This window comes from Hemiscyllium ocellatum, chromosome 37, assembly GCF_020745735.1.
Source record: "Hemiscyllium ocellatum isolate sHemOce1 chromosome 37, sHemOce1.pat.X.cur, whole genome shotgun sequence".
Classification (NCBI taxonomy): domain Eukaryota; kingdom Metazoa; phylum Chordata; class Chondrichthyes; order Orectolobiformes; family Hemiscylliidae; genus Hemiscyllium; species Hemiscyllium ocellatum.
Genome location: NC_083437.1, coordinates 40104829 through 40129915, shown reverse-complemented (window position 1 = coordinate 40129915; position 25087 = coordinate 40104829). Strand labels below are relative to the sequence as shown.

At 46.4% G+C, this 25087-nt stretch overlaps 1 protein-coding gene across 4 annotated transcripts in view; it reads right to left on the bottom strand.

Annotated features, from left to right (window-relative positions):
* Positions 1-680: 680 nt before the first annotated feature.
* Positions 681-25087, bottom strand: part of pik3cd (phosphatidylinositol-4,5-bisphosphate 3-kinase, catalytic subunit delta) — a 224246-nt gene continuing 199839 nt past the window's right edge. For all 4 annotated transcript variants that reach the window (XM_060852452.1, XM_060852453.1, XM_060852455.1 and 1 more), the window contains 8 exons: positions 24663-24841; positions 22896-23005; positions 22113-22191; positions 18469-18636; positions 14506-14629; positions 8602-8747; positions 3770-3902; positions 681-2120 (listed from right to left, as the gene is read on the bottom strand). In XM_060852452.1, the coding sequence (XP_060708435.1) occupies positions 1983-2120; positions 3770-3902; positions 8602-8747; positions 14506-14629; positions 18469-18636; positions 22113-22191; positions 22896-23005; positions 24663-24841 (1077 nt within the window). In that variant the 3' untranslated portion in view covers positions 681-1982. The remainder of the gene's footprint in view (positions 2121-3769; positions 3903-8601; positions 8748-14505; positions 14630-18468; positions 18637-22112; positions 22192-22895; positions 23006-24662; positions 24842-25087) is intronic.

Genomic DNA, 25087 nt, shown 5'->3' with positions numbered 1-25087 from the left:
ATGGACCAGTAGGATGATAGTGACTTTATTCTGTGTTGGCCACTTATCTCTGGGAGCATATATCAGCACACAACATTGACACTGTTTCACAAATGTGCCAGATTCTAAAGTTTTCTTTAAATCAAGAAAGAAAATTCCAATAGAGTTAGTCTACACAAAGCATTTCAGATATCCCGGGGTATTCACTTTGTAAACATAATCCTTTTAGAGCAACAGCTCAAGATTCTGTGCTGCACAAAATGTGCCAGAAATGAAAAAAAACATTCAACCTTATTTTTAAATATGCAAATATTAAATAAGCTCGATTTACACAAATAACTTTGCATAAGAAGCCAAATAAAGGCACATTTAACTTTATCAAGGTGCAATTAGCCTATCCTTGCATCTAAACAAATAAGAGAGACCAACACAAGGTTGCTTTGGTGGAAGGTACGGCCAAAGCTCAATCTGGAATCAAGGTATCCCATATCCAGAGTGTTTTTTTTTGATCTTTGGAAAAGTATCCCAAAATTCCTCAGCAATGGACATTGGAACAAGTCATCTTGCATTGATCCCTCACCAATATCTATCAGGTACTTGGTGACCTTCCTTTCTCGTTGTCTCTTCAGCAGTTTCTGATTTTCAAAGGAGCTGAAATTGTGAATGTAGCTCCCTCCCCCACCCTGCCACTTCCCATAAGATCCCTTCCCATTCCCTCCCCACACTTCCCCCTCTGAAACCATTACAGCTTTCAAACTTCGGGAAGATTTTGTCCTGGCAGGACTGCATCAGCAGCTTCCCCTGAAAGAGATGTTATTAATGGTTGGCTGCAGGGTGGGGTGGGGATGCTGCTGTTAAATGTGGCTTCGCAGAAGTGGAACAGACGTTGTCCCTCCCTCCCTCTCTTTGTGCGTTGCAGTACTGTTGTTGATGGCCAGAAACTGTCAGCCATTTATCTACAGTACAAATGATTAAGTACCCACCAACAGTACAGCTCATTAAATTAGTACCTTTCGGTCATTTTCAACCACTTATAAATATAGCTGTATTTTCCTTTCTTGTGATAAAAATGATTCAGGAAGCAGGTGCGGCCTATTTTGTATAAACAGTCCCTCTTGGTCAGCTCCCCTCTGTTCACATCATTCTGGATTCAAGGTTCACATTGGGCTTGACAACAGTCAACTCTTCATCGAAGATTGGGACACTGGAATAATGTACAAGATACTTTGTTCCTGCCATCACACGGCAACTCAATGACCCATCGGGGCCAAGGATGGGCCGACAAACAGTCCTGAAGTATTCGGATGCTTCTCTGATTGACATTTGAACGTGCAAAATGACGTGGGCTTTCTGCTGCTTCACAGAAGCAGTGGGCCTTGTATCAGTGGCGGGAGGGGGGTGGGGGGGAAACGAGGGCACCGACGTGGCTTCAGTCCGAAGTGAGTCAGGACCGGGCTCAGGAAGACGTTGGTGTTTGAAGTTCACAACTGGCCCTTTGCCACCTAGGAGAAGCTTGGTCGAGAGCAGACTTGTTGCTGTCACAGGGAAAGGTAGCATCAGCACCGAACAACCATCGACTTGAGTTTTACTTGCACCTTCCCCTGCTTACTGCCACACCACGGTCTCGCCGAGTTTACTGAACAACTAAACAAAATCTGAGACGATTACAGGCTGTGTTGAGAGTGCAACAGGCCAATAGAGAGGGGGCTGGAGGCCCTTAAACCTGGGTAAGTAAAATGCATATTCAGTGCCAGTTCTGTAGCCAGGACCCTGGAATCGAAGGGAAGTGGTTGCAGACAGTGCAAGTAACTACATTGCACATGTAAACATCGTTTAAAAGTCATGTAATATCGAGAAAGCTGGGCAATCTTCATAAACACATTGGCTTGGCAATCACTTAGGGGCATCTTTGTAGCTACAGCACACTGACAGGTTGTCATCAGTTACTTTAGCCGCCGCTTACTTTGGTTCATTCGGCTAAAGGCTGGGCAGGGAGAGTTCAGTTACGATCGATTATCTTTGGCTACGTTGTGAGCCATCCAGTTCACTTTGGTTTTCCAGCTTTCTCGCAGTGCCTCGTCAAATTTCATTTTGAAGTGTTTAAGCGCCTCATCTTCCGTTTTTCCTAACGCTAATGAATCCTGTGAAACAAAATCCCTGTTAGAAGCTGCAGTTCAGTAACCCCGGTAACAGTGACAGCAACAAGCATGTTCAATATACAGGCACTGGCTGTCCCCACAACATAGGATAACACAACGTACTTAGCTCATGGAGCCAGGAGCTTCAGAATTCCCTCAGGTGTGTAAAAGGCCATTCAGCAGATTTCCTTCCCTTAGAATCCCACAGTGTGGAAGCAGGCCACTCAGCCCACTGAATCCACACTGACCCTCCGAAGAGCCTCTCACCTAGGCCCAGCCCCGCTACCCTATCCCTGTAATCCTGCATTTCCCATGGCTCACCCACCTAACCTGCACATCCCTGGACACTATGGGCAATTCAGCATGGCCGATCTACCCTAACCTGCACATCTTTGGACTGTGGGAGGAAACCACAGCACCTGGAGAAAACCTACGCAGACATGGGGAGAAGGTGTAAACTCCACACAGACAGTCGCCTGTGTGGAATCAAACCAGAGCCCCTGGCGCTGTGAGGCAGCAGTGCTAACCACTGAGCCGCCCCTAATCTTCAACTCTAACCCACTGTTTACAGTACAATCTGAAGAATAAAAAGGTAAAGTCATCATTATCCTACTCAACTACTCTCTCTCATTAGAGAGAGATGACCAGTGGTGGTTTAATCTGAGGGTCACTATGCAAGGGGAGAGGTTCAGTCGATGTGGGAATCAAACCCACACTATCAGCATCACAAACCAGCCATCCAGCCAAGTGAGCTAACCACCCCCCAGATCTAAAGGGCATTAAAAACACAAAGGGGAATCTGTGCTTTCAATATTAAGGACTCTGCCTCCTGGCTCTATTCCTTAAATTGGTGAGATCAAAAAGGTAACACCCTTGCCTGTGAGATAGCGACTCCCACTCCCGGACTTGAAGGCCACAGAAGGTGTGAGAGTGGTTGGGGATATGGGCGAGTGTGGGGGTGAGGCGGGGAGGGAGAAGGGGTCACAGTGCCTTGTAAAACCCAGTCAGTCCACCAGGAGGCACCTGTCAGTTCCAGCCAGTGCCTTGGGCAGTGGGAAGGATAAAATGAGGGCACGGGAAAGTTTGTAAACACTTGGATATTTCACAGCAGTTGGATCTCAAGAGCGTCACTTTTACAAATTCTCAAACTGAGATTTAAACTCTCAACATCTGTTCATTAAACCAGGCCCTGTGTTAGTTGGTAGAGTAAGACAGCTTTCACCAAAACCCTAACTGACAGAATGTGACGCCCTCCCCACATAAGGTGAGGCGACCAAAATGCAACATCCAATTTGTTCCCATGGACAGATCAGTGTCAAACAGAGTCCCTCCAACCTGTCTGCACTAACCATGTTTCCAAACTAATCCAGTCTCACTTCCCTGCTCCTGGCCCATATCCCCATGTAATTTCCTATTCATGCACTTGTCCAAATGTCTTTTAAATGTTGTAACTGTACCTGTACCTTTAAAAGCAGGGACAGCCTAGAATATTGCTGATGTCCAAGAATCAGCTGGTGGCCCTGTGACTGAGGCAAGTTTTCCCGTGCACCTATTCGGCAGGATTTTCCGGTTAGATTTCAGACCCCACCCCTGCCCCTCGCCCTCACCCACCCTTCGATCTCTGTGAGGGGAGTCTAATTGGCTTTGCTCACCTTGAGATACTGGATATCTTTGGAACAGCTGAGCTCTGGTAATCCAGCTGCCTGCATCAGTGCAAAGAGGTTAATGAAGAGAGGGCAGTGCTTCCTCAGAATCATGTAGGCTTGTTCACAACATTTCCGGAACCTTCTCAGGGCAGATGGGAATGGAAACAGAAAGGAAAACTCCAGCTGAATGCCAAGAACTTCAGCAACACAGCACAGACAAACTCAACACATCCAATCACTGCAAATGTTTCGTTTGAAATAATTATTTAAATAGATAAAGCTTAACTTGGACAGTGTCATGCCTTATTGTCAGTTCCAAATCATTAAAATTGGATTTATACAGCAAGGAGCTGAATTATTAACTTATTCAAATTGAAATTATTACACAAGAAATAGAGTTGTTAATTCACTGCAAGATAATGTAAAACATTTGGTGATCTTAGAGTTACTCAGGCCCTTCCTCCCACCATGTCAGGGACAACCAACAAACATCAAACTACACTAATCCCATTTCCCTACACTTGGTCCATAGCCCACCATACTCTGACATTTTAAGTGCCCATCCAGATGTTTCTGATTAAAGTAAGGAGAGTCCTTCACGATAACCTCAGCCCAAGTGGGATTGAACCCACACTGTTGGCATCACTCTGCATTAGAAACCAGCCTTCCATCCAATTGAGCTAACGCTGAGAAGGACTGAATCAACATTGAGGACAGAGCCAACATTGTCACTGATCTTACATGTTGCTCCCTGAAGGGATTGCCTATTAAGGTGAAATAATGATCAGGTAGAACTCTTGAGGTGCAGCTTTTGGGGATCCTAGTCGTATGGCTCTTGTAGCATGGTGGTAATGTCCATACCTCTGAACCAGGAGGCCTGGGTTCATGTCCAATTTGATGCAAAACTGTGCAAGAAATCCTCTGATTAAAGATAACAGGGAGCCTGGCCTTGGGGGAAGAATATCTGGGTTCAAGCTCCACTCCAGGACTTAAAGATTCCTGAAGGGGCATTGATATTAGGGCAAAACAGAATGACTATTAACCAATTGACAAGATTGAGGACAGGCTGGAGGATTGGGAGAGTCTCCTAGTCAGCCAGCTTTGATGCACAGTGATGTCCCTCAAACTATAGCCTCTGAAGTCAGAGAACTGACCTGATCTCCACAATATCCTGCAGTGTCAGCCGTATACCAGCACAGGCTTTGTGTCTCACACACCACTAGTCATGAGAAGAAGAATGATGGTCGGATGCAGAATGAGATACAGACCAGATAATACCAGATCAGGATACATTACCTGCAGCAGTATCCACATTAACCATCAGCTAGATTCTACACATGTGCTCCAAGGACAACAAATGTTAACTTCACTAAAGTGCCCCAGTTATAAATAGCCTGGATTGACCAGAAACTTAACTGGACCAGCCATGCAAATAAAGTGGTGACAATAGCATGTCAGAAGCTGGGAATCCTGCAGGGAGTAACTCCTCACCTCACTCCCCAGAGCCTGTCCACCATGTACAAGGTACAAGTCAGGAGTGGGATGGAATATACTCCCCACTTGCCTGGATGAATGCAGCTCCAACAACAGTCAAGAAGCTCGACACCATCCAGGACAAAGCAGCCGTCTGATTGGCACCACATCCACTCCCTCCACCACCAACGCTCAGTAGCAGCAGTGTGTAGTATGTATGCACTGCAGAAATTCACCAACGATGCTTAGCCGACACCTTCCAAATCTGTGCCCACCATCACTTAGAAGGACAAGGGCAGTAGATACATGGGAATGCCACCCCTTGCAAGTTCCCCTCCAAGTCGCTCACCATCCTGACTTGGTCACATCTGACACTGTACATTCAGTGTCGCTGGGTCAGAATCCTGGAATTCCCTTCCCCAGTAGCCTCTGTGAGTCTATCTACAGCACTGTTCAAGAAGGCAGTTTACCACCACCTCCTAAAGGGCAACTAGGGCCAGGCAACAAATGCTGGTCCAGCCAGTGATGCCTCATGCTGTAAGTGAACAAATCAAAAACTGTCCTATCATTCTACCCCAACCCAACCTTGGTTGAAAACCGTTAATTCCATTTGCACACCCTGTTTGTCACTACAGTACACAACCAAGTTGCTAGACCCTGTGATGATTGTGTGGACTAACTGTAAGCCTCCATTTCCAAATCAGTAATTCTCCCCCGCGGAAAATGGAAGTTGGGTTTGAAACAAAAGCATGGAACCTCAAATCAGAGATTTTGCGGCATGCTTTAACCTGTCTCCTGGGTATATATTTGGTATGAAATGTCCCACTTTGTAGAAAAAGAGCCTGTGATTGTATTCATTGGAGTTTAGAAGATTGAGGGGAGATTTAATAAAAACTTACAAGATAATACAAGGCTTGGAAAGGGTGGACGCTAGGAAATTGTTTCCGTTAGTCGAGGAGACTAGGACCCGTGGACATAGCCTTAGAATTAGAGGGGGTCAATCGAGAACAGAAATGCAGAGACATTTCTTCAGCCAGAGAGTGGTGGGCCTGTGGAATTCATTGCCGCAGAGTGCAGTGGAGGCTGGGACGCTAAATGTCTTCAAGGCAGAGATTGATAAATTCTTGATGTCACAAGGAATTAAGGGCTACGGGGAGAATGCTGGTAAGTAGAGTTGAAATACCCATCAGCCATGATTGAATGGCGGAGTGGATTTGATGGGCTGAATGGCCTTACTTCCACTCCTATGTCTTATGGTTTAAGTAATTGAAACAGCAAAATAAGTGGCACCTTCTTACAAAAAACTAGAGAGAGGCTGCTTATTGAGTGGACTGTGACAGTGACATTCATGGTATTCTTTAATGCTTCGGTGAACATTAAGAAGCATTGGCGAAAGCAGACATGAAGTCAAAGCTTCTCATCCACTCTCATCTGGACTGAAATGCAAGAAATCAACTCTAGGTAGCGAACATCAATTTATACAGCGTGAAGAGTGATTGGTCAGCCTCTGGTTGGCAAGGAGACACAGCACGAACTATTAACGGTAACTATTAGCTGATTATTTTCAAACTAAACGAGTTGAAGCTGATTGGTCAGGCTGTTGCCTTGGGGATATAGCAAGTACAGACAATCAATTCCCTGCTACATTCCCATGGCAACAGCCTGACCAATCAGAGTCAACTTGCTTGGTTTAAAATTAAGCAGCTAATAGTTACGGTTAACAGCTCTTTCTGTATCTTAACTGTAGGTTGACCAATCAACACTCTCTTTTCATGCTGTATAAATGGTTGTTACATTTTAAAGTGAGTTTTCTTGCATTTCAGTCCTGACGGGTGGATGACATGAAGTTTTGACTTCATGTTTCTTTTCAGCATTGTTTATGGTCCAAGCTACAACGCAATTAACAATCAGAAGGTTGTTGACCATCTAGAAGTTGCATTGTACAGGCTACTTGGCACATCCAGTGTTGAGACCCCTAACTGTCCAAACATCACAATGTGATACCACACTCCCCAAATCAAGATTTTGATCTAACTTAAAGAAATTGAAAACATTTCCTGTTTTCAGAGAAAAATAATGTCCGCTTGTCAAAGAAAACCACAATTAAAATCTCTAAAGGGGAACTTTGTCTTCCTCTTTCCTGCAATTTCTGCTTGAATATTGAAGGCCGATCACATCAGGGAAACTGAGAGAGATTTCCTAAAACACAGCTGTGCTATCACAAACTTTGTGTCTGCTCTGTAATTCAACAGATACCATCCTGCTTTGTAATGACTGTAGGTTATAATACAGAAGGTTATGTTTGATAGTGATGGTGCTGGTGGAGTTGTTGTGTGGTGGAGAGGCTATTAGCTTCACTGCATACTGGGGAATACTGGGGGAAGGGACAGAGGGATAAGAGAGAGAGAGAGGGAGAGAGAGAGACACGCAATGAGAATCTTTGAGAAGGTGCGTTCCTCTCCATGGATGAAATGTTGAGAATAATTTGTAGAAACCCTACAGTGCAGAAAGATACCACTTGGCTCATCCAGTGCACACTGGTCCTCCAAGGAGCATCCCACCCAGACTCAACCACAGTCACCCCCATCCTATCCCTATAACCCTACATTCCCCATGGCTAATCCACCTAACCTGCACATCCCTGGACACTACAGGCAATTTCCCATGGCCAACCTACCCTAACCTGCACACCCCTGGCCATTACAGGCAATTTCCCATGGCCAATCCACCCTAACCTGCACATCTTTGGGTTGTGGGAGGAAACAGGAGCACCCGCAGGACCCCCACGCAGACACGAGGAGAATGCGCAAATTCCACTTCGATCGTCGCCCAAGGCGGGAGTTGAACCCAGGTCCCTGTCGTTGTGAGGCAGCAGTGCAATTCTTTGCACACTCAAGACTACAAGTACAGGATGAAAATCCTCTCAAAGGTGCATTCTCAATGGCAACCCTTTTACCAGTGTCCAATTGCCAAACAACCAACGAGTGCAAGACAAAAGAATCAAGACAAGGTGTGTATTTCTTTCAGGAATACTCAGTTCTGTACTGCCAAATAACTATTGGACTATCTTATAATCCCTCGTCTGGGGCTCCCTCACAAGTGAAACCATTGCCTCTATGTTGACATTTCCAAATCTTAAAGATATGAATGAGATCACCTCTCAGCCTCATTGGTATGTTCCAGCGCGTCGTGTTTAAATGAACAAGATCAAAACTGGGATGTCCTTGCCTGTGAGACAGTGATTCTGGCTTCGAGTCCCACTCTAGGACTCGAAGGTCACAGAAGGGACGGGAGGGGATGGGGATACAGGGGACAGGCATCTGTCCATTGCACTTGCTCAGTATCACACAGTTTGTCCTGTTTACCTTTCAAACTTCTCACTGTTGCTGGTCTTTCCTTGCTGTATCACGTGAACAAAGTCGTGCGTTAAAATGAACGGCACGCGCTCTCTGTTGATTCCAAACTTGCTCTTGAAGTTTCCAAGGAAGTGTCCGAAATCGATGTGAAAGAGCTGTGGGCGATAAGAATCTGCATTCTTTAACATGAGGAAGGACTCCTTGAATTGAATTACACGAATAATGACAGATACAACTGATCACGGGAAGGACTTTTGTGATTTATAATCACCAATGATTGATGGTTGTAATGCAGAAGGTTTTGTGTGGTGCTGCTGGAGAGGCTATCAGCTTGACTGCATAGCTGGGGATTACTGGAGGAAGGGACAGAGGGACAGAGAGAGAAAGAGAGAGAGAGAGAGAAAGACAGAGAGAGAGAGAGAAAGAGAGAGACAATGAGAGAATCTTTGAGAAGATGCATTTTGAGAATGTGGTGATTATAAAAGAAGGTAAAAACAATGACTGCAGATGCTGGAAACCAGATTCTGGATCAGTGGTGCTGGAAGAGCACAGCAGTTCAGGCAGCATCAACGAGCAGCGAAATCGACGTTTCAGGCAAAAGCCCTTCATCAGGAATCCCTTCCTGATTATGAAAGAAGGTTCTTACAGGTCAGTATGGAAATGTAGCTCCAGGACAGATCAAGGTCAGTTTGTGCTCAGTGTCCCAATCAGCTGAAGGAAGATTTTTATCTGTTTTACTAATAGCAACAGAATTGTCTGGGCAGGACAGCCATCTGATTGACCCTTCCTAACCTTGCATCTGTTTTCTCCATGAACCACAGAACCAGTATCCCTCATCCCAATGGCCTTCTGGTAAAACACACCATGTTTTGCAATTTGACCATGCCACTGGTGAAGAAGAGCAAATATGCATTTCTGTAGCACCTTCCTCATCCGCTGAGGGCTCTCAAATCACTTCCTTACCAATCAATTGTTGAAGCCAGTGTTTTTTCATGGGCAAACACAGCAGCCAAATTATGCAACTAAGGTCCCAAAAACAGCAAATGATCAATTAATCTGTTTTCGTTTCCTGGTGGACAGAATGATACAACAGCTTGTTCTCTCCACGCAGTCACTCCCCATCTGGACTTGGAAATATATCACCATTCCTGCACTGTTGCTGGGTCCAAATCCTGGAATTCCCTCCCTCAGGACATTCTGGGTCTATCTACAGCGCACAGGCTGCAGCGGTTCAAGAAGGTAGCTCACCCCCACCTTCTCAAGGGGCAACTCGGGATGGGCAATACAGAGGAACCTCGATTATCCCGAGGACATGGGTGGGGAGTATTTCTCTCGGTTTATTTGAATTCCAGATAACATCGTTTAGCCCAGCATTTGGACCTTGCGATTGTGCCGGATAATCTGATATTCGGATAATCGAGGTAAACACTGGCCCAACCAGTGACACCCACGTACAGTCATAGAGATGGACAGCAGGGAAATAGACCCTTGGGTCCAATTTGTCCATGTCAACCCGATAGACTAAATTAATCTAGTTCCATTTGTCAGCACTAGGCCCATATCCCTCTAAACTCTTCGTATTCATATACCCATTCAGATGCATTTTAAATGCTGTAATTGTACCAGCCTCCACAACTTCCTCTGGCATCTCCTTCCATACATGCACCACCCTCTGCATGAAAAAGTTGCACCTTAGGCCCCTTTTATATCTTTCCCCTCTCAGCTTAAACCTATGCTTTCTAGTTCAGGACTCCCCCACCCCAGGGAAAAAGACCTTGTCTATCTGTCCTATCCATGGCTGTCATGAATTTATAAACCTCTATAAGGTCACCCCTCAGCATCTGACACTGCAGGGAAAACAGCCCCAGCCTATTCAGCTTCTCCCTATAGCTCAAATCCTACATCCTACAAACAAGTATATCGTTCAAAACAAAGGTCATGTGGGTGTACATCATCCTAAGCACTGTTTAAAATATTTTCTGAAATGCAGTCCCTCTGACAATGCAGAACTGATGTAGTGTTACACTGCAGCATCCATCCAGATAATTTGTTCATGTCTGCATCCACCTGCTCCTGAATTAGAGCTTGGATCACCATCAGTAATCAGTCTCAGATCACTCGTGTGGGGTGATGGGGGAGTGTGTGGGGTGATGGGGGACAGTGTGGGGTGATGGGGGAACAGTGTGGAGTGATGGGGGACAGTGTGGGGTGATGGGGGAACAGTGTGGAGTGATGGGGGAACAGTGTGGGGTGATGGGGGACAGTGTGGGGTGATGGGGGAACAGTGTGGAGTGATGGGGGACAGTGTGGAGTGATGGGGGGACAGTGTGGAGTGATGGGGGGACAGTGTGGGGTGATGGGGGACAGTGTGGGGTGATGGGGGACAGTGTGGGGTGATGGGGGAGTGTGTGGGGTGATGGGGGAGTCTGTGGGGTGATGGGGGAGTGTGTGGGGTGATGGGGGACAGTGTGGGGCGATGGGGGAGTGTGTGGGGTGATGGGGGAGTGTGTGGGGTGATGGGGGACAGTGTGGGGCGATGGGGGACAGTGTGGGGCGATGGGGGACAGTGTGGGGCGATGGGGACAGTGTGGGGCGATGGGGGAGTGTGTGGGGTGATGAGGGAGTGTGTGGGGTGATGAGGGAGTGTGTGGGGTGATGGGGGTCAGTGTGGGGTGATGGGGGAAAGTGTGGGGTGATGGGGGACAGTGTGGGGTGATGGGGGACAGTGTGGGGTGATGGGGGAGTGTGTGGGGTGATGAGGGTCAGTGTGGGGTGATGGGGGACAGTGTGGGGTGATGGGGGAGTGTGTGGGGTGATGGGGGAGTGTGTGGGGCGATGGGGGAGTGTGTGGGGTGATGGGGGACAGTGTGGGGTGATGGGGGACAGTGTGGGGCGATGGGGGACAGTGTGGGGCGATGGGGGAGTGTGTGGGGTGATGGAGGACAGTGTGGGGCGATGGGGGAGTGTGTGGGGTGATGAGGGAGTGTGTGGGGTGATGGGGGTCAGTGTGGGGTGATGGGGGAAAGTGTGGGGTGATGGGGGACAGTGTGGGGTGATGGGGACAGTGTGGGGTGATGGGGGACAGTGTGGGGTGATGGGGGAGTGTGTGGGGTGATGGGGGAAAGTGTGGGGTGATGGGGGAAAGTGTGGGGGTGATAGGGGAGTGTGTTGGGGTGATAGGGGAGTGTGTTGGGGTGATAGGGGAGTGTGTGGGGTGATGGGGGTCAGTGTGGGGTGATGGGGACTGTGTGGGGTGATGGGGGAGTGTGTGGGGTGATGGGGGAGTGTGTGGGGTGATGGGGGAGTGTGTGGGGTGATGGGGAACAGTGTGGGGTGATGGGGGAGTGTGTGGGGTGATGGGGGAGTGTGTGGGGTGATGGGGGACAGTGTGGGGTGATGGGGGACAGTGTGGGGTGATGAGGGTCAGTGTAGGGTGATGGGGACAGTGTGTGGGGCGATGGGGGACAGTGTGGGGCGATGGGGGAGTGTGTGGGGTGATGGGGGAGTGTGTGGGGCGATGGGGGAGTGTGTGGGGCGATGGGGGAGTGTGTGGGATGATGGGGGACAGTGTGGGGCGATGGGGGAGTGTGTGGGGTGATGAGGGAGTGTGTGGGGTGATGAGGGAGTGTGTGGGGTGATGGGGGTCAGTGTGGGGTGATGGGGGAAAGTGTGGGGTGATGGGGGACAGTGTGGGGTGATGGGGGACAGTGTGGGGTGATGGGGGAAAGTGTGGGGTGATGGGGGAAAGTGTGGGGGTGATAGGGGAGTGTGTTGGGGTGATAGGGGAGTGTGTGGGGTGATGGGGGTCAGTGTGGGGTGATGGGGACTGTGTGGGGTGATGGGGGAGTGTGTGGGGTGATGGGGGAGTGTGTGGGGTGATGGGGGAGTGTGTGGGGTGATGGGGGACAGTGTGGGGCGATGGGGGAGTGTGTGGGGTGATGAGGGAGTGTGTGGGGTGATGAGGGAGTGTGTGGGGTGATGGGGGAAAGTGTGGGGTGATGGGGGAAAGTGTGGGGTGATGGGGGACAGTGTGGGGTGATGGGGGACAGTGTGGGGGTGATAGGGGAGTGTGTTGGGGTGATAGGGAAGTGTGTGGGGTGATGGGGGAGTGTGTGGGGTGATGAGGGAGTGTGTGGGGTGATGGGGACAGTGTGGGGTGATGGGGGACAGTGTGGGGAGATGGGGACTGTGTGGGGTGATGGGTGAGTGTGTGGGGTGATGGGAGAGTGTGTGGGGTGATGGGGGACAGTGTGGGGTGATGGGGACTGTGTGGGGTAATGGGAGAGTGTGTGGGGTGATGGGAGAGTGTGTGGGGTGATGGGGGACAGTGTGAGGTGATGGGGGACTGTGTGGGGTGATGGGGGAGTGTGTGGGGTGATGGGGACTGTGTGGGGTGATGGGGGATTGTGTGGGGTGATGGGGGACAGTGTGGTGTGATGGGGGAGTGTGTGGGGCGATGGGGGAGTGTGTGGGGTGATGGGGGACAGTGTGGGGTGATGGGGGAGTGTGTGGGGCGATGGGGGAGTGTGTGGGGTGATGGGGGAGTGTGTGGGGTGATGGGGGACAGTGTGGGGCGATGGGGGAGTGTGTGGGGCGATGGGGGAGTGTGTGGGGTGATGGGGGAGTGTGTGGGGTGATGGGGACAGTGTGGGGCGATGGGGGAGTGTGTGGAGTGATGGGGGAGTGTGTGGAGTGATGGGGGCTGTGTTAGTGGCTGGAATGACGGATGACTGAGGATAAGGGGTTGAGTTGAAAGGGTTGGCTTAAGGAGGTATTGAGTATGCTGGGACTGTACTCAGTGGAATTTGGAAGAATGGGAAGGGAAACCATATGGAAACATATAAAATGTTGAAGGGAATCGATAAGACAGAAGCAGGGGGGTTGTGTCCACTGGCAGGTTAAACTCGAACTAGGGGGCATCGCCTCACAACAACGGGGAGGAGATTTCAGACTGAGTTGAGGAGGAACTCCTTCCCCTAAAGGGTTGTGAATCTGTGGAATTCCCTGCCCAGGGAAGCAGCTGATGCTATCCTGTTGAATGCTTTTAAGGCAAAGAAGTTTGAACAGTAAAGGAATTAAAGGTTACAGTGAGAGGGTGGGTAAGTGGAGCTGAGGCCATGAAAGGATCAGCCGTGATCTTATTGAAAGACAGAGCAGGCTCGATGGGGTCAGGTGGCCAAACCCTGCTCCTCGTTCTTCTGTTCCTATTTATTGTTCCCTCTCCGGTATTGAAATCAATGAAAAGAAATCAATCTGAACACATTTGTATTCAGGACTTCACCAACTCCAATGTGAGACACAGGTTACTGTCCTTTTGATCAGTACAGAATGTGGCGCTCAGGCAGGATAAATGTACAGTCAGTTCCTCTACAACATAATGGATGCGTTAAGTGCAACCCCCAGGTATAGAAAAAAGGCGCTTTAGAAACAGTGCTAAGTATTGGTGATGTTATTACGTTACAGCCAAAATGCACTTTAGAAACAGTGTTCCCCAATCTGTCAACCGTGTTACTGCAAATTTGCTTTAACGAAACGCGTGTGATAGCAGAATGACCTGTAGTCACTTTACAACAGCCACGATTCCTGGGATGGGGTAAAAGTGAAGGTGACTGCACTTCCCAAAGTCAAAAAGAGTGGTGCTGGAAAAGCACAGCAGGTCAGGCAGCATCCGAGGAGCAGGAGAGTCAACATTTCAGGAATAGGCCCCTCATCAGGAATGTGGGATCGGCCCAAGGAGGCTGAGAGATAAATGGGAGGGGTGTGGTGCTGGGGGGAGAAGCTAGCTGGGAAGGTGATAGGTAGATGAAGGTGGGGTGTATGGTGAGGTTCCTAAAGCCAACCCAGTGACACCAGTTCACACTTAACTTTCTTTTTAATCCAAATAATGCCATTTTTCTCAATACCCAGTCCTACCTGTCCATTTTCCTTGATCATAATGTTGTCACTGTGTCGGTCTCCAATTCCAAGCACATAGGTAGCTACACAGTAGCCAGCACACGAGAGAGTGAACTCCTCAATGGCTCGATCTAATGCTTCCCTGGAAAGGTGAAGAGCGAAGTAATGTTAGATGTCTCTGGGAAATCATTCCGCAATTCCTGGATTTCAAACAAAGTACAGCCTCCCATGTATCCGCAGCTCCGTTAGGGCAAGAATCCAGTTTGTGTCAAGTTATTCACAATTTAACAAGAAGAGCTAAACCTGTGTCTAAAATTCAGCTGGTTAATGCAAGACACTGCTTGATTCTCCCAGAAGGGACAATTGTCTTAGAATCATAGAGATGTACAGCACAGAAACAGACCTTTTGGTCCAACTTTTGCAGATATCCAAAATTAATGTTTACATAAAACTTCACAGGAGGTTCCGAAGCACTGAGGATGTCACTTAGACCGGGACAGAACGTCTGCAAATCAACTTCCCAGCTTGGCGAACAAACCCACAACTGCAACAATCCTAAATTCATCTAGTCTTGATCATTTCCTCTGGACCCCGTCCAAAGTCAGCCCGTTCTTCCTTAAATACGGGGCCCAAAACTGCTCACAGTATTCCAATACTGAGCCTTATGCAGCCTCAGTAGGACAGCTTATTGCGCCCCACTCAACACGTTAGCATCGCAGTCTTTACACATGCACACAATTAGAATGATGAGGCTCATTAGCTAGACCCAAGGATCAGACTTGGAAAAGAACACATTAACAAGAAAAACTACCATCGGCTTCAAGCCTCGATGAAAGATTAAAAACGGGAGAGGAGAATGAAGTCCTTTAAAGTAACATGATCAGAGGCAACGAGAGAAGAAATATTTTAATACAAGGAGTGTTAGGATTTGGAAGGGAGGTGGATTCAGCAATCAGATTCAAACACAGAAACTTAAAGATGCTGGAAATCAGAAACAAAAACAGAAATTGCTGGAAAAACTCAGCGGATCTGTGGAGAGAAAGCAGAGTGAGCAGAACCATTAACTCTGTTTCACTCTTCACAGATGCTGTCAGACCTGCTGGGTTTCCAGATTCAAAGGAAGTTCGATAAATTGAAGGAGAACAATTGAGGGGATTCAGGAAATAAATGAGGAGACGGGACTAACAGAGCATTTGCAGACTTGATGGACGAAATGGTGTACTGCAATATTCCAATGGTTCTAAAAATCAACTGGGTGGTTAGGAATAAAGCGCTCCTGATGAATAATAATTTGACAATGGCAAGAATGAGAGCACCTTTTGGTTAAGGTAGAATATTAGTCTTCAAACTGTTCCTTTCCCAGTCACATCCTACCACAGGATGAAGGACACAGGAGTAGGCCATTGAACCCATCAAGTTTGCTGCACCATTGTAGATCATTGAATGGCATTTAACTCCACTTTCCTGCACTATTGCCATATCCTGGATGTCACTGGCATCTAAAAATCTATTGATCTCCATCTTGAATATCCTCAGTGACTGAGCCTCCACAGCTCTCAGAGGTCAGAAATTTCAAAGACTGGCCAGCTTCTGAGTGAGGGAATGTCTTCACCATCTCTGTCCTAAATAGACTGCCCCTAATTCTAAGTGGGTCTTATGATTCTAGACCAACCTCTCACCTTCAAGGCAGGGGGGACCATCCCATTGAACTCCATAACAGTTTTGTAGGTTTCAATGAGATTCTCTCCTGTAGGGCAGCTCAGTGGTTAGCACTGCTACCTCACAGCACCAGCAATTCTGTGCTCAGGCGACTGTGTTGAGCTTGTACATTCTTCCCCATGATAGGTCAGTTGCTTCCACTGTCCAACAATGTGTAGGGTAGGTAGATTGGCCATGCTAGGTTACCCCATGGATGTGAGCTGAAAATGTGTTGCTGGAAAAGCGCAGCAGGTCAGGCAGCATCCAAGGAACAGGAAATTCGACGTTCATCAGGAGGATGTGTAGATTAAGTGGATTAGCCATAGGAAGGGTAGGTTTACAGGGATGGGCTGCATCTGGGTGGGAAGCTGTTCAGACAGTCGGTGTTAACTTGATGGGCAGAGCGGCCTGCTTCCACACTGTACTGATTCTTTGAAACTCGAGACAATATTGGGCCCAGACTCCTCACGTCTCCCCATAGTCACACTCACTCAGGGACCCACCATTCGCCAAATCTCATTGTAGAAAAATACTACAGTGTGATTTCACAGAATGCAAAAAAGCTGTTTCGTCTGTTCAAACAAAAAACAAGTGTGTGTGGAGGGTGAAATGAGGACAGGAATGGTATGGGGGCAGACGGGTTGATGTCAAACCTTTGCTCTCTAATGTTATTGGGGAAAATGCAAACTTTGGATCTTGATAACTCTCATCTCCTCACTACAGGCAGTTAAACCACAGAGTAGAAAATATCAAAGTGCAACATTTGGAAATTTATTACCGACTGTGTCAGTGGAAAACAGCAGCACTGTCTCAGCCCACACTACAAACAGTGAGAGCTGTGCCATCTGATACTCAACCCATGGAGTTACGTCAAAGCCAATCACTCCTTGCATCAGACCCGAGAAACACATTCAAACAGAGAGAAATGTCAGCCAAATGTCATGGGATTACAGCCACAGAAATGCCGCCCTAGTACACGAGAGAGATTACGCTCACAGTGCCTTCAAAAGCAAACTGATAAAGCCCTCCCGCAAACCATCAGGCGTAAACTTTCAAGAATTCTAAATATTCCAAACAGTCAGACAAACAATCCCAGCGCTGTTAGAACTGGGTGCCCAGTTCCACCAAAAGAATTCTCTGAAAGGCAAATTAAAATCAGCTTGACAGCTTTACTCGCTCTTTATCCACATGACTGTCATTTCGTTAAAGTTATACCCTCTGTCTTTGAGCGGTAGTTCACAAATTAAAGCATCTTGAATTGACACTTAGTATAGACCCTATTCCAGCCTCCTCAATAAGACCCGTGTGATGCTAACACAGACTTATATTTATATAACGCTGGTAAAATCATTAAATATCTCAAGGCCTTTCACAGAGAAATTATAAAACTAAAACTGAAACTGGGTCAGATGTCTAAATGCTCCGTTAAAATGGGAGGCCTTAAGGAGCTTCTTAAAGGAGCAAAATAAGGCACAGAGACAGGCGTGGAGTGACTGAGGTCATGGTCACTAAAGGTGGGGTAATTAAAATCTGAGATGGACTAGAGACCAGTGTTAGAATGTACATATCCCAGAGGGTTGCACAGGCTGGAGGAGGTTACAGAGGTAGGGAAAGGCATGGGGCTACAGGAGGTGACGGAGATAGGGAGGGATGTAGAGGGCAGAGGACGTTACAGAGAAAGGAAGGGGTATAGACGGCAGAGGGGTTACAGAGATAGGGAGGAGTGTAGAGGGCAGAGGAGGTTACAGAGATAGGGAGGGGCATAGAAATTGGAGGATATTATGGATGTAGGGAGGATAACGTGCTGGAGGAGGTTACAGGGATAAGGAGGGATATGGAGGGTGTAGAGGTTACAGAGCTGGGGAAGAGAATTGGAGCTGGAGGAGGTAACAGAGATAGATAAAGGTGAGGAAATGGAAAGGCTGGGAATTCTAACATCCTGTGTTGCGAATTGGGAGCCAATAAAGCAAGGGACTGATGGGTGAATGGACTTGCTGAGAGTTAAGATATAGATAGCAAAGTTTCAGACAACCACGAGTTTACCAAAGGGGGATAAATTTTTTTTAAAAAACTAGTGGATGTACAAAGCAGGTCATGCAATGTCAAAAGGTGGTTCATGTCTCAGGCAGCAGCTCGATTGGAGGAAGCTCTTGTTGATTGCAATCAAAGTTTTGTCTCTTTCAGACAGTGACGGACTCTGGGGTGTATACATGCCTTCTTCAGTTCAGCCTGAAGATTCCTACAGGTCCTAAATTAAACTGGGGATTTCCCTCAGCCTCTTACCCAGGGTTCTTGGACTTTAACCAGTTGAGCAGAGCATCCTTGTTAAAAGCTGCAGTCGCTGCCATGTTGCTTTTGGTGAGCTGGATATTTGCGATTGTTTCTGCGTGTGAAACTACCTCGATCACTCCAGTCTTGTCTCCAGTGGAAAGACAGGCATAAGGAATCATCCTGAAAGGAAAACATTGTACAAACTGTCTGAACATCCACTGCAATAACGAGATAATATTCCACTTGCAAAGCTTCGATGGCTTCAAAAGATACATTCCTATTGCAACAATCTGTCTTGATATAATGCTTTCAATGCATAACAATATGAAATACAATTTGATATTAAGGTCCATAAGCTGAAAATGTGTTGCTGGTTAAAGCGCAGCAGGTCAGGCAGCATCCAAGGAACTATTAAGGTCCATAAGGCAATTATAGGCCAAACGGCCAAAATTCTGAGTGTCTTCAAAAAGCACAGAGAGATTCAGGGAGGGAAGAGTCTCAGCAGCTAAAATCCTAAATTTGAATGGGAGGTAAATCGACTTCTGGGACATGTAGGAGGTCAGAATGAGAGGAATGTGAGCGTTGTAACCACTGGACATGGTTACAATGTCAGCAAGAATGAGAATTTTCAAATTGGCTCTTGCTTTGGATGTTGCTCAATGTCAATCAGACAGCACAGGGCTGACCAGGAAATGGGATTGGGTGTGAGTTATAATACACCAGGAAATGAGATTGGGTGGGAGTTATAACACACCAGGAAATGGGATTGGGTGTGAGTTATAATACACCAGGAAATGGGATTGGGTGTGAGTTATAACACACCAGGAAATGGGATTGGGTGTGAGTTATAATACACCAGGAAATGGGATTGGGTGTGAGTTATAACACACCAGGAAATGGGATTGGGTGTGAGTTATAATACACCAGGAAATGGGATTGGGTGGGAGTTATAACACACCAGGAAATGGGATTGGGTGTGAGTTATAATACACCAGGGAATGGGATTGGGTGTGAGTTATAATACAGAGGGCACAGATAGGATTGGTGGTGCTTTGGAAGTCTGGGGTCTAGACTGCAGAGTATTGGAATACTCAAGTCTAGAGGTAACAGAGAATGAATGAGTGTTTCAGCAGGTAAGGCAAGGATGGTGTTTGTCTGTTCATGGAACTGCAGAGGGGTGTGTGGTGAAGCTGACCTTGTAGTAGCGGTGTAAGTATGTGGAGAGAAGCTTATCTTAAGGTCAAATACAACAGTTTCTAACAATTTTGTACTGTATTGTTTTAACAATTGCTGCCCGTGAACCAGTCAGTTTTGCATGTTGACATCTCTCAGCTTCAGAATTTAAAGGTTAGTTTGAGGATTTTATGGTAAGTAATGTTATGCTTCAGATTTTCCAGTAACAGGGTGTTTTGAAGTGTTTTGAACGTACTGCAAATAACACCTCTGAGGCTCTTTGAACAAGGACTGTTTCACAATGATGTATATTCTCAGATGCTTTTCTACTCCCACACATTACTTCATGTTGGAGAAAGTTCTGCCTCATTAGCCAGTGATCCTGCAATGAGTTCTCTTGTAAATTGAAGATTTGTATAATTATTTTATGTACTCTCTCACCACGGTCTCCAAATTTTCACCAGATCAAGATATTTAATGCATGCAAGATGCATGTTCCATCAATGAACACATACGAATGTTTTAGCAAGCATTAGCAGTTTAAATTTATAAAAACCAAGATTTATTAAAAATCCACTAATTTAAAAGTGGTATTTTGTATAATTATTATCGTGATGCAATTAGATTCATAGAGTCAGAGAGATATACAGCATAGAAAAAGATCCCTCCAGTCCAACTCACCTATGCTGACCAGATATCCTAAATTAATCTAGTCCCATTTGCCGGCATATGGCCCATGTCCCTCTAAACCCTTCCTATTCATAAACCCATCCAGAAGCCTTTAAATGTTGCAATTGTACAACCTCCACCACTTCCTCTGGCAGCTCATTCCATCCACGCATCACCTTCTGTGTTGCCCCTTACGTCCCCTTTTAAATCTTGCCCCTCTCACCTTAAACCTATACCCTCTAGTTTTGGACTCCCCTACCCTGGGAAAAAGACCCTGAAGAAGTTATAAAATAGATATTGCAAATTAATTATACAGATTGACTCTTAAACCACACTATGTTTCATTCTGACATTTCTGATTTCTTGTTACCAAGTTATTGCCAGTCGGATTCCTCTGTAGAGCAGCGTTTCTCTATCTTAAAAGGTGCTACATAAATGCAAAACATTGTCAATGGTTTGCTTAGCTATCGGTTTGAATTATGGATATATCTGTGAACATCTAATTCATTTCCAACAGAAGCTGCTCTACACTTAATGCTCTCAAATGCGGTTTTGTACCATTTTCATTGTTTAAAGATATTGAGATAATGGTATTTACCTGTAGCAAGGTGTGTAAAGACACATTATGTGTGGATGTGAGAGGGAATGAAACTGATTATGCCGTCTCAATCAAGGGAATGAAAAAACTATAAAGGTCTACTGTGACAAACACTGTAAAGTGCAAACTTCTATAATATAAACAACTCCACTTAGAATAACAGTCTTTTTTGATCATATCAGTGTGTTTCATATATCACCACAACTGTCCGAGTTAGATCACTTGAATTTTTAAGGAGTTTTTAGTTTCTAACAATGTCTTTCTATGGAAATGTATCAATTGTATTTTTAAAATTGATTTACTTATTGGATGTAGACATTATTGGCAACACCAACACTCATTGGTCATCCTGAAATGCTCTTGAACTGAATGGCTTCCCAGGCCATCTCAGAAGGCAGCTTAGAGTCAACTCATTGGGTGTGGAGTTATGTGTCGGCCAGGTGAATTCAGTGCATTTGCTTCCCTTAAGGACATGAGTGAACCTGGTGGGATTTTTAATGACAATCCAGTAGTTTCACGGTCACCATCACTCAATGTATGAGCTGGATTTAAATTTCCTTAAAATAAAACAAAGAAACTGCGGGTGCTGGAGATCTAAAACAAAGATAGAAACTGCTGGAGAAACTCAGCAGGTCTGGCAGATCTGTGGGAAGAAAGCAGAGTTAATGCTTTCGCTTCAGTGACCCTTCCTCAGAACTGATGAAGAGTCACTGGACCTGAACTTTTAACTCTGCTTTCTTCTCACAGGTGCTGCCAGACTTGTTGAGTTTCTCCAGCAGTTTCTGTTTGGATTTCCTTAACTATTTTGGTAGGAGTTGAACTCAAACGTCTGGATTACTAGGTTCAGTGAAATAATGACAACGTTATCACCCTTCTTAACTAGATGATGCTAGTTTGATTCTAGAATCCTACTTCCAAATGTGATCAACTTAGGAATCATCTATAGAGTCAGTTCTGCTATAACGCATGTTTCTTCGACGCAAATTGGCTATAATGTGATTGAAGAATTTAGACTGTTACTTGTCATACACAAACCTTGTTTACCTGTACCAGCTATAACACGATTCTGGCCCCATTAGTTTAAATGGTGCTGCTATTAGGCTATTTTCTTATAACGTGGGATCGCATGGGAATGGTACTATCGCGTTGTATCAGAACAGACTGAATCACGTGCAATTTGTAGAGATTATCAACATTGGGTAGAAATGTTGCTTACCTATAATCCAGGCCCTGCTTTTTCCACAAAACATCCATTAGCTGAATCATCTGAATCGTCAGCATGTCCTGCCGTAGATCTACAGTTCAAACATAGAATTTGGATAAATTATTTTCTTTCACAAAAACAAGGAACACCAGGAATTTCCAACACGCTTTGGCAGTGGCTGATGGATGAAAAGGAACAAATCGCCCTCTTTCTCTGCTGACTGGTCCTTTCCCTTGAAATTGACATTCTCTGCAAATGGAAAACCCAGTAAAACCAGTAAATGAGATGATGGGGAGGTGCTGGTGTTGGACTGGGGTGGATGGAGTCAGAAGTCACATGACACCAGTTTAGCTCAGTTGGCTAGGCAGTTGGTTTGCAAGAGTAGCATGATGCTGACGAGTGTGGGTTCAATCCCCACACTGGCTGGGGTTACCATGAAGGACTCTCCTTCTCAACCTCTCCCCTCACCAGAGACATGGTGGGCCCCAGGTTAAACCACCACCAGCTGTCACTCTCTCCAATGAGAGAGCAGGCCTATGGTGATTTGACCTAATGACTTGATTTCCTAGGTTGACACACACACACACACCTTCTCCAGTGCTCCTGACAGAGAGAGCTGGTTACAGGCAGCTGTAACTTTATCCTTTAGCCTTAGAGCAGAATGCCAGGATTGTGGAACAAGCCCGCCATGAATCAAAGAATAGGGTTATGATTATAACCAACATAATGAATGCCACAACAAAGAAGCACGAACATTAATTGAGGTAAAATTACAGGGCGCAAAGAATTCCATACCATCTCCGTTCTTGAATAAGATACCCATGGGATTCCCATCGTATCTCTGATTTTTGTGAACAATCCACAGGGGTTTCATTTTGGAATCCATGAATTTGCACTTCTCCACCCTGAAACAGCCAAGAAGAGAGAGATTCACGTCAGTGACACGAATAAAGTGCCCGGTAAACTTTGCAAGACTGCTTCAAAAATAAATCACAAAATTTACTATCAGGTCTTCAGATCTCTTCTCAAATGAACCTTGAGTTGGTTACTAACACCAACACTGTCCAGGATTCTTTTAACTCTGCTTCCAGGATTAAACACCTTCCTGGCAAGGCGATGGCCTTGTGGTAATATCACTGGGCTATTAATCCAGAAAACCCAGGTAACATTCTGGGTCCTGTGTTCGAATCCTGCCTCGACAGATGGTGGAAGTTGAAATCCAGCATCTAACCATCAAGGGAGAAACCTGCCTGACTTTCACTGGTGCTTTAAAAGGAAGGAAACTGCTGGCCTTACCCAGTCACATGACCCATGCCAATTAAGGACAGACAATAAATGCTGGCTGAGCCAGCGATGCCCACAACCAGTGAAACAAATCTCAGAAAAAGGAAGTTTTGTTTTAGCTAAGGGGTCAAGGTTCATAGTATTACAGGAATCCAGCACAGTACAACATTGCCATTCCCCGTGCTGACCTCGATATCAGGTGTAGGTGAGCTGATCGCCCATGTGGTGTGGTGCCCCATATTCTCCCCTCCGCACCATTTACTAGCACTTTGGATGAGCGTTGTCCAGTAAATACTTGGTGAATTTTGACATCTCAAACGTGATATTGAGTGTTCCCACCCCATCTTGTGATCAATGTATTCAATATGGATCAATAATCAACCACCAGTTATTCCCAGTCTCAAAGGCTCAATATAGAATCCCTACAGTGTGGACATATGCCACTCCACTTAACGAGTCCATACCACCCCGCTGAAGAGCATCCCATCCAGATCCGCACCCCCCTAACCTATCCCTGCATTCTTCATGGCTAACCCACCTAGCCTGCGCATCTCCGACCCCTGTAAGTGTCCTGTCTCATAAACAGATGCATGGCGCTTTAGTTTTGGGTTTAGTTGTCTTCTGGGAACTGGACTTGACAAAATAATCATTGAAGGCCTTCATTTTATCACAGCCAATCCACCCAAACCTGCACATCTTTGGACTGTGGGAGGAAACCCACGCAGACACGGAGAGAATGTGCAAACTCCACACAGACAGTTGTTCGAGGGTGGAATCGAACTCGGGTCCCTGGTGCTGTGAGGCAGCAGGTGCTAGCCACTGAGCCACTGTGTGGCCCCACCAGTGGTGCCTTTAGTGCCAAGGTTTCATAAATAGCTGGCACAGTTGGTTCTGCTATAACACGGTAGTTGTGTTCTCGTGCAATCCCACATTATAAGCAAATTGCATACAGCAGCACCATTTAAAATAATGGGGCCGGAACTGTGTTATAACTGATAGGCACTTTAAAAGTTTGTGCTATAGAAACGGTGTCCCACATTTGTCAACCGCATTGTCGTGAATTCACATTGAAAAAGCATGCGTTTTCACAGAACGACCTGTACATAAAGTTTCAACGATGCCCCATCTCATGAACAAATTGAAACACGCCTTCCTGAGAATGCTACACTGTCCATTATAAACTCTGATACTTCCACCATTGCCCACTCTGTTTAAATTCAACCTGAATCCAGGAGAGACAGCTGTCTCCTGTCTAACCATCCAATGATGCCCACGTACCAGAGCTCTGTGAGGAGGATACTGGGGTTAAGGGGGGAGTAGAGGTTGGAAAGAGCTTCCTTGTAAGTGTCCTGTCTCATAAACAGATGCATGGCTTCTTTAGTTTTGGGTTTAGTTGTCTTCTGGGAACTGGACTTGACAAAATCATTGAGGGCCTTCAATTTCTTCAGTGCTTCACACTACAGGAGTAAAGAGCAACAGGTTGGTTTAGGGAGGAGCTGGAATACCGTATCATTACAGCAGCTCAGCAAGTCAGAATCGCAGACAAATGGTAAATGCTCCCCTCCCCCCCCCTCCACCTCCCCGCACCCCCCCACCTCTCTCCCCTACCCCACCTCTTTCCCCCCCACACCTCTCTCCCTACTCCCACCACCCCGCCCACCCACACGACCTGATAAGAACAGCAAGAGCCGTTCACACAGCGG